Source organism: Elgaria multicarinata, chromosome 6 (genome assembly GCF_023053635.1).
Source record: "Elgaria multicarinata webbii isolate HBS135686 ecotype San Diego chromosome 6, rElgMul1.1.pri, whole genome shotgun sequence".
Taxonomy (NCBI): domain Eukaryota; kingdom Metazoa; phylum Chordata; class Lepidosauria; order Squamata; family Anguidae; genus Elgaria; species Elgaria multicarinata.
Genome location: NC_086176.1, coordinates 58,259,022 through 58,269,423, shown reverse-complemented (window position 1 = coordinate 58,269,423; position 10,402 = coordinate 58,259,022). Strand labels below are relative to the sequence as shown.

Genomic DNA, 10,402 nt, shown 5'->3' with positions numbered 1-10,402 from the left:
TTCCTATAAAACGTTATGTTGGAATGTTAATGTTCAATAGATGAGCATTAAAATGTTAATGCCTGTCCATTGGATAAATGAAGAGTTTATGATGATAGTCAGATGTTCATGGATGTTCATAAACAAATTGGCATGGATCATCATACCCAACCGGATTAAATGGCAATCTGGGAAAATGTGGCCAAGGGTATGTAAGAGGCTTCTAGTTAATCAGCTGTTGTTGTTTCAGTTCCATTCTATTATTTTGAGCTGCTCTCTTCTTATTCAGTGAATCTTTCCATTCTCTCTCTCTCTAGCTGCTGAATTCGTTGCTTTTCATTTCTTCTTGGGGAAAAAATCACCATAACTAGCAGGCTCACGTGCTCATGTATTGACAATTTTGGAACTTATGGTCAATTCACATATCCAAACGAAAAAAGGACACAGAAATATAGCAACATAATGATGCTCACCCCTGGATAGATCTGTAAAATCTGAAATTTCTGAATATATTATTGTATTGCATTGTGGCATTCTTAGGGAGATATATATATTATTCCTCTCTTATACCTTCCTCATATTTTAGGATGAAGAGTGGTTTAAAAATGCTTTTAACAAATAAATAAATCTGTCTGAAAGCAAGGTCTTTGTGACAATTGTGTTGTTGCTGCGTGAGAGTGTTTCTGTTCTCATGTCATACACAAGAGTGACATCCACATCTGCAAAACCATGGGGCAGGGGTAAGTAAAGCATTTTCACAACTTATGCAAAGAACATAGTTTGGCTTGGAATACATTACTTAAAGTTATCCAGGCTGAAAGTGAGCCATTTTAAAACTGAATGTATATTCTAGCCCACAGAGTTGATTCACAATTAAATGGATACAGTGGCTGCCCTGGCCTCAACCACTGGCCTATTCCTCCCAGGAATACCAGCCAGGGAAAGCAAGTGTATAGATAATTTTCCAGAGAAAGAGAAAGAGAGAGACCCAGGGAAGTGGTCAGCAGGATAGTGCTTGCTGTCCCACTGAAAAAGCCTCCTGGAGTGGCTCCTCCTTTTCACCTCTTGTTCTGACCTGTACAAAAGAGACGGCAAGGAGGAGGAGCAGTAGATACCCCTGCCTGCTTGTTCTTTGCCTGTCAATCACTCAAATAGTAGTAGAGAGGAAGAGGAGCAGTAATAGCTGGTGGGCGGTGACAATGGCAGTGAGGAGGTAGACTCACTGAGTGAGAGGACCCACTGAGTGTCTTGCTTAAGGGTCCTAAAAAACCTGGAGCTGGCACTGCGGGTCAGCATGCAAGAGGATAAGGAGGTTGCTCCTTGCATGAACCCCCACCTCTGACCATTTTTGCCCTCTTTCTCTGCAAAGATGGGAAATGGGCCCGATATTCCCTGCCTTGCCTCCCAGAGAAGTTAAGTAGGCTGAGGTTGCAGTTTCTCTAGCCTAATACTTTCCACTATGCTGACGAGAGAGAGAGAGAGAGAGAGAGAGAGAGAGAGAGAGAGAGAGAGAGAGAATGCAATTCACCATCTCTGCACACTAATTAATTAATTTAACCCACCCTCCCCATTTAGCCCTCAAAGTTCCCAGAGTTGCTTACAAAGCCAAGCAGCACGATAGTCCTGCCCTCAGGCAAACAATCTAAAGTTAAGACATGACACACAAGGAATAAGAGATGGGGAGGGAAGAGGAAAAACACAAGTTCATGTTACAGTTCTTATAATGCAACTGCTCTCCCCCTCTCTCTTTAGGCGGTATAATGGGCAGGGCAGGAATGACTACCAATGACCTCTCCCCTTTCTCTGAAGGTATGTTGTCTCCAAGGGACTCCAAGGACCTGGAACCAACTCTAGCTGCAAAAGCAAAAGCCAACTGAAGTCCATGTGGGAAATTGTCCTTTGAAGCTGTGGTGTCCCGAAATCCAGGACATTTGGTGAAAAGTTAAAACAAAGGCCATCTGGCAACTCTCAAGGGATTACACAACAGAAAAAGCACATGCCTGACTGGGGGCTGCGCTGCTGCCCATCCCAAGGCGCTCTGACTTCCCAGGACTGTCTCCGGCCAAGGGTTATTCGGGTACGTCCAAAGAGCTACAAAACTCTTCCAAGGCTAATTGAGGTGGGTGGAAAGGGGCGGGCCGCGCCGCGCCGCCTGTTGTGGCCAACAAGCCTTGAGGGGGTTGAGCGCCCCGGGCAAGGGGTGGAGTCACAGCCGGCCGGCAGCCCGCCCAGCTGGTCGCCTTATGCAAGGGGTGAAGCAAAGCCGCGCGCCCATCACCATTTCTTCGCCATTCATTGTCTCGGCAGGAGCTTTTGCCGGCTTCTTGTCTAGGGAAGTTGTTCCCGGGTCAGTATTGTCCGGCCGGGGGGGGGGGGCTCTGCTCGGCGGAGAGAAAGAGGCCCGCTGCGTCTTCGGGGGCTTAGCGGCACGTGGGCTGCCTCCAAGTCTTGTGCTTCTTCCCATTGGGCAAAAGAGACTCGTCGTCGTTTCCCTGGGCGTGGAGGAGCCCCGGGAACCTTCAACCTGTTGCCTTCCTTCGAGCTGCAGAACTTCGCCGCTTTTGCTCGTCTCCTCTAAGATGCTTCCGCCGTGCTTTCCTTGACTGGCTTTTTATTTAGCTCAGGGGGAAAAGGCGTCTCTCCCCCTGTCTTTCGTGCGCGCTCGTTACGGGGCGAAGGGGGGTGGCCACGGGGACCGGCTCCGTTTTGCTTCAGCCGACCCCAATGTTACCCTCTTGGGTGACGGGGGCGGCAGCTGGACTGGTCGTCTGCCTGCACCTCCTCCAGAAGCTCTTCTTCCCTTACTTCTGGGTGGACCTGAAGTTCTTGCTGAAAGTGGTGAAGTATGGGACGACCGTGGAGGTCTACCGGCTGCGGCGCAGGATTTGCACCGCGCTGGACAGGTTTGTGACGCTGGCCGAGAGGCAGCCCGACAAGCCCTTCGTGGTCTACGAAGGCGAGGTCCACACCTACAAGGCGGTGGACAGGAGGAGTAACCGGATAGCCCAGCTTTTCCTCAAGGAAGGGACGCTGAAAAGGGGAGACACCGTGGCTCTGTTGATGAGCAACGAGCCCGATTTCATCCACGTGTGGTTCGGACTGGCTAAGTTGGGCTGTGTGGTGGCTTTCCTCAATTTCAACATCCGCTCCAGGTCTCTCCTGCACTGCATCAGTAGTTGTGCGCCCAAGATGCTGGTGGTGGGAGCAGGTACGGTACAGACCCGGGCTTTGCACTTTCCCCATTATCCTAGTTGACATTTAGTTCCTCCTCCCCAATACGTCCTAAAGTTTATTCATCCTGCAAAATCGAGATAAAGTTTTCTTCTTCTTGTGGGGACTGCATCATTTGAGGCTGCAGGTTAGGGAGGTGCAGGTTTGAATACTTCCTTGTGTTAAAAATTCTGGGAAGGTTGAAAATAGCTAGCTTGCTCACTGACAGCCTGGTTTGGTATGTGCAGGAATGTTTTTATTCAGCTATGTGCCCCCTCCCCCCCCCCCCACTTGAAGCCTGAATGCATAAATTAATTTTGGCAGGCGAAAGTGTTTTTATTTTATTTATTTATTTAGCTCTCTGGGTGGTTTACAAAGATTAAAACAGTGAACATTAAAAACAAATATGCACAATTTAAAACCATAAAAAGCATAAAAATAGACGATATCCATTTAAAACCACTATTCTGGGGTCAGTTAAAAAAATCTCAGCATATGCTGTTAAATGCCTGGGAGAAGAGGAAAGTCTTGACTTGGCACTGAAAAGATAACAATGTTGGTGCCAGGTGAGTCTCGCTGGGGAGATTGTTCCATAATTGGGGAGCCACCACTGAAAAGGCCCTCTCTTGTTGCCATCCTTACATTCATGAAAAATTCAAGGTGTTTCAGTAGCAAGGAGGTCCCTATTCTGTTTGATGCCAAATCCAATGGACATTGTGATATTGCTCATATCTCAAGTGTTAAGGAATTTAGGGCACATCCACAAGATTACTCAGACATGCAAATCAATTATGCTTTAACTCATTTAGAAGCAAATTGATTAAAGTACGATTAAGCAAATGGATTTCTCCCACTTTCTAGTCATATGCACTTATCAACAGTCTGATGATTCTTCTAATACATGTTGTTGACTGGAAGCATGGACTGGCAAGGGGTAGTTAATTCTATCTGTTAAGGATTTACCTTTCAGAGCAAAACTACACGTTAACTCTGCAAATTTGCTTTCTGTGTCCCTAAGCCTGTGTTAGCCAAGGCAACGTGAATGCAGAGGAAGGACATTTGGAGAAGAAAGACTGCTGGATAGGATCATAGAGTTCAAAGGGATTATGGAGGTCATCTAGTCCAGCTCCCTACTCAATGCAAGTTCTACAGTACAGGATGCAACTACAGCATCCCTGACAAATGGCCATCCAGCCTCTGCTTTAATCCCTCCAGTGAAGAAGAGCTCACACATACCCCATGGCCAGCTCTATCATAAAGCAGAGTGGGGAAGTCACCTCAGGCAGCAGATCCTGGGGTTAAAAGGGGAAGCTTCCCAGCTGTTCCTCCTGACTCCTCAGATGTTCCCCTCAGTTGGAGGACAGAAGTGTGTGTGCCACACAACCTGTCTTGTTCCCATTAAACTAGCCTGTTATTTCAGGTGGGGTGGGGGACACTATCATCAATATTGAAGCACTGCCAGTCCAGAAGGCTTCTGTACATGGAATGGGAAAGAGGTGCCATCATGTCCTTTCCCTTAGGCAGCAAAATGTCTTGACTCAGCCCTTCCACTACCTCCCAAGGCAGTCTGTCTCACTGTTGAACAGCTCTTAGTGTTAGGAAGTTTCTTCTGACGTGGGGCTGAAGTATGTTTCCCTGCATTTCCCACCCATTAGCTCTATTCCTGCTCTCTGGAGCTGAACTAGTCTGCTCAGCCCTTCACGTATTTGAAGACTGCTATCATGGCTCCCTTTGGGTGGACAGATAGTGCAACATGAGGATGATGGATGCAGGTTGATGTGTGATGGCCTTAGCAATTACCCAAGAAGTGCAGCTTTTAACATTTATCAGTTTTCACAAATGATGTCTGCAGATCCCCAACGTACTTGCCCACCCATATACAACTCCCTGCATATTGCAAAATTTTCTGGTATGAAAGAATACACCGATCAATAGAATTTTCTTGACAATAGATTACACACTAGTTTTCATTGATGGTGTAAGCATTTAAAAATGACTTTTTCTTCATTGATGGATGTAAGCATTTAAAAATAACATGTTTTTCTAAGAAAGCTGACATATATTGGCTATTTAATGTGGTCAGGCTATCTTACAGAAGTCATACGAAGAACATTATTTGTGAATCCAACTTTAGTTAATACCAAAGCATCAGTTAAGGATCTCCAGAAGATGTAATTATATCACATTTAAATTATCCTGATCATATTCTCTTAGGCCACTTCACACAAGACTAATTTCCTGCATGGTACTTAATTCCATGTCACATATTACATGGATTTATGTGTTATTTGTTGCTTATGGAGAGTGCACAGGTTCCTACTGTATCTTGAGCATACATGTGGAAGGAAGTAACAACTGATCATGCCTACCAGCTGTATACCACTGTATACACAGTGAGGTAGACTCCTACTTGAAAGTAGACTTCCAACTTACATAAAATGACCCTTTTTTCCTAATGATTTCACAAAACATGTTTTAAGGGAAGCATATTAATAAGATTAGGGGTCAAATGTAGAGGAAGTGTTCTGATTCTTTTTAGTAATGTAAATATTTTGATCTATACAAAAATTACAGAAATGAGTTTTGTAGGGTTGCTGCCTACAATGTTGCTTCTCTCCAATGTTTATAATGAAACTGAAATATACACTGACATCTAGAATTGTACTTGAATCAGTTATTCTTTTGCCATGTTGCAGTTTAATATTTCACTTTAAAAGTCGAAGTTTATCCTTTTGAAAGCTGTATTAGCCTGAATGTTACCAGAAGAACATGGCTGTTTTAAATTAAAGATTGATGGGAGTAAGTTCTTCTATTGATTAAATTCATATTGAAAAAATAAGGAGAGGTTGAATGCTTTCCAAAGTGTGTTGGAAATTGGGCAAAGAGTTTTTATCTAATAAATGTGCTCTGCAATATATGTATTTAAACAGGTATTTCTGATAGGGCATCAGTAAAACTTAATGATACTCTGTCAAGAGAATGGGAGCACCATAAACTTCTGGTGCTTTCTGAACTGAAGTTTCCTTTTGTATATAAACAGTTCATAGGAGACATGTAAGAGGAGATAATTTGCATTAAACATTTAGAATTGAATCTGGTCACTTATAGGTCTTATTCAGATGTGACAGAGACAAGGGTGGTTAGAGAAACTAGGGAACAAGGAGAATTAGTGAAACCATGATGCACACGCCCATCACATGAACAGGAACCACAGTGAGCATGGTTTACTTCCTGTTCTCCACATTGTAGTTCGTCCCCTGGCCTCCTTCCGCCTCTGGTTATCTGAATGGCCATTGTCGGCGGAAATGGTGGACACTCTAGGTACCTGACTCTATGATCACTACATTTTCATGCAGAACTGCCATTTTAAATCATGGGGAGACCAACAGATGACACAGTAAATCAGCCTGGGGGCCCTTAACCCAATGCAGGGGGGGTGTAGTTACCTGGGGTTGTTAGTTAGCCATCACTGTTTGATTTCTCTCCTCCTACAGTGGCTTAGCATTATGTGTGAACCAGTCCATAGACTTACTGCACAGAAGTATGACTGGTATTTATACATAAAAGTCAGTTCCTGACCTCTGGCCTGTTTTGTGCGTAGAATTAAACCATATTTTGGCATGACAGGAATGAGCCTTGGGCTCAAGGATTCCTCCCTTCTTCTCTGGCCAAGACATGAGCAGACAGGAAACATCTATATCTAGTTTTACACTAACCACAGTACTCTGTTATGTTCAAGCTTAGGAATCTGTGGTTAATTTAAACAATGGTTACTAAACAAGCCAGGATTATGAATCACAATTTGGTCCTAGCCCCTTTGAACGAACCAAAGTTTAAACATTCTGGTTAGTTTAAAAATGAAAGTTCCCAATTTCTTCCTTATGGCCACACCAGAGGGTGAGAGGGGAGGATGAAATTGGTGAGCTTGTTTCCATAGTGCTAAGCTATTGTGCAGTGCTGCATGTGAAGTGGACCATTGTCTTTTTCTCACACTCTAATAAAGCCTTCCCCAAATCAATGGCTTCCAAATAGGATTTATATGGAAAGTAAAGTGCAACGCATCTGGAGGGCATCAGATTGGGGAACCAGATCAAGGAGTGGGATGGAAGTGGAATTTCTTTTTAATGACACCCCTTGGGGTCGTTAAGAACAAATGAGCAAAGGAGGAAGATTGTAATCTGGGACACATTTGCCCTTTCCCCCCTGCAGTAACTGTCCTGCTCTTTGCCCCTTCTGTTACCTCACCTTGCCAAGATAAATAGGCACATGACTGTGTTTTATAAAAAAAACCAAGGAAGAGCAATATTCAAGGCTGTCTGCTTGCTGGTGGCACCAACCACTAGAAAAATGGGAATCTAGCAGATCCAGCAGTGATTGGAAACTAGTGAAATACTTGTTTCCAAAACAAAGCAGGTCAATGGAGCTTTCAGAATTAATTTTTGTGAACTGCCAAGAGAGCTTCAGCTATCAGCAGTTTAGAAATGTAATAAACAAATGGAAATGCAGTGAACTGTCTTGTTACAGAAATTAGCTTGTCTTGGATAACTTTCAGAAATGCTATTTCCTGTTGCACAAGCAGTATGTCCCTCTAGTGCAGGGAGGGGCACGCCGTATTTGATATTGCCCAAAGAGCCTTGTGGCACCTTAAAGACATGTATATAAATTTGCCAATTTGAGGTTAATGCTTTATGCAACTGATGAAGTGGACAGTTTCCACAAAAGCCTTATGGCATAATAAATTGATTACCATTTAAGGTGCCACAACATTGATTTAATTGCAAAAATGTATCACTTGAAAATAGCATTGTGTTTAAAATGTAATATTGTTATTTTAAAGATATGATTGGGACCTTAGAGGAAATTCTTCCTAGCCTCCAAGAAGATATTAGAATTTGGGTGATGACAAAAGAATCCAGATTGCCATATGTTCATACTATTTTAGACAAGCTGGAGCTTGCCCCAGATGATCCTGTACCAGTTAATCTTCGTGTTGCTAATAATCTAAAGGACCCTCACCTCTACATTTTCACCTCAGGAACAACAGGTACAATACTCTATAAAGTAATGTAGATTTAAAATGTGCAGAAGGGATTGGCCCAGTTCACACGATCAAACAACCAATGGTTAATAAACTATGGATTGTTTGTTAGAGTACCAGGTTCACATGTCATGACAATGACCCAGGAGCAGGCATTGCATGTTTGTTTCATGAAGCAGACATAAAGCAGAACCAATGAGTACTTGAGAAGCAGTGTGCTTGCTCACTCCAGCACTTTAACCCATAGTTAGCCATTATGTGTAAACCAGGTCATTGTGTTTTTCTATTTTTCATGATTTACCTAGTGTAATAATACACTACAAATGTACACTGATGTCTGAGAGCATTGCCTGGAAAAGTATTTGAGTTGCAAGAAAGGTATAACTTCTTTTTGTGGGCAGTTGCCAACTAGAGCTTTCTGAACCCATAACCTAGATAGTAGCAGCCTTTTCAGTTTCTCCAGATGGCTAGGGTATTACCCTTACTAGATACAAATATTTTACATAAAGCACTACAGAAAATGACTCATTTTATTTAAAGCACAACAGCCGTATATTTTCTGATCATGTAACATATCTCTAGATTAGAAGTAGGCTTCATGAGTTTACATTCTCCTAACATGTTATATATCTGTTATGAAATGCTTCTTGTCCAAGCTAGCTTAGCCTACAGGTCATTGTGGAGAAAGAAAATAGGATTAAGTTCCTAATTAGTCTTCTAGTTATGAAACAGATGGCTAGGTTTATTACCACTGTACAGATGGTAAGAAGCTAAGATATTTGTTTGTTTTGAAATACTTCTTATCAGAGGAAATGTAAAGCATCGTAACATAGTTAGGCATTTCTCATTCAGCTTGGAGTCCTTTTGTAGCTCATTCACAATCTTTAAAAAATAATCCAGCCTTCCAGCATTAGTAATCTATTATTTCTTAAATTTTAAATAACATGTAAAATTAACTTATGATTTCTATTTTCCCAGGCATTTTAGTTTTCAGTTTCTCTTTTAAATCTGGTACTCTATTTTAAATCTTTGCACTGATGCTATGTTGTATTTGGTATTATTATTATTATTATTATTATTATTATTATTATTATTCTGTAGTTTTAAACTTTTATATTGCATTTTATCATCTTGTATTTTATGGTTGTAATAGTTGCGAACTGCCCAGAGAACTTCGTTTATTGGGCAGTATAGAAACATAATAATTAAATAAATATTTTTGCTTTAAATATATTTTGAAGAGACCCTATTTGTGAGGCTTTGCCTTATATTTTATTTAAAAGCAGATTGATGTGTCTGTGATACCATATTTCTTCAATTGTAAGATGCCATCGATTGTAAGACGCACACTAATTTCAGTACCACCAACAGGGGGAAAAAAAACCCTAAGACACACCCGCGATTCTAAGATGCACCCCATTTTTAGAGATGTTTATATGGGAAAAAAGTGTGTCTTAGAATCGAAGAAATAGGGTATATCAACAGTGTCCTCATTATAGATGCCTTTTTTCTCCTTTGCTGTGGTGCTTGCTTTTAGAACTGCTCTTAGCTCCTTCTAATATTTCCTGATCAATTTTAACACACAATTTAGTGCACAATTCCAATTGTTTTTAGGTGTTACTTACATCATGGGACTAGTACATAAATCTTAAATTAAGTGCATAAATTAATGGAATGTAGGCACACACACACATCCAAAGGGAATATTTTGAATACTTATATATATTTGGAAGCTGGAACATCAGCAAAGCTCAGAAATAGATGAAAGTAAAACTAGGGATGTGACTTTAACCTCTGTTTGTCCATGATAGTTAATTAAAATTAACACAGATTTTAAATTTCCTGAGACTGAACATCTTAAAAGCCTATCTATTAATGGAAACTCAATATAGTTTAAAATTGCTCAGGTAGCAACCCTAACAAAGAGAGAAAGAGAGAGAGAGAGAGAGATGAGTATTCAGTTTTAAGTAACAGATTGCTATCATGAGATTTCCTGGCCATTAGAATGGATCATGTCCTTATTTAAGAAAAAGATTTTGCACGTGTCTTAGAATAGAAAAGATTTTGCACTTGTCTTAGAATTCAAGTCTGACCCTCTGTCACAATATGTGCCTGACTCCCTACATATATTCCCCAGTGAATCAAATGCTGACTCAGCTATCTTTCTCTTGCCTC

At 41.6% G+C, this 10,402-nt stretch overlaps 1 protein-coding gene across 1 annotated transcript in view; it reads left to right on the top strand.

The window, feature by feature from the left end:
* Positions 1-2,284: 2,284 nt before the first annotated feature.
* The window catches only part of SLC27A6 (solute carrier family 27 member 6), a 31,759-nt gene continuing 23,641 nt past the window's right edge, over positions 2,285-10,402 (top strand). Inside the window, exons 1-2 of the mRNA XM_063129461.1 lie at positions 2,285-3,187; positions 8,027-8,233. Coding sequence (XP_062985531.1) covers positions 2,704-3,187; positions 8,027-8,233 — 691 coding nt within the window. The 5' untranslated portion in view covers positions 2,285-2,703. The remainder of the gene's footprint in view (positions 3,188-8,026; positions 8,234-10,402) is intronic.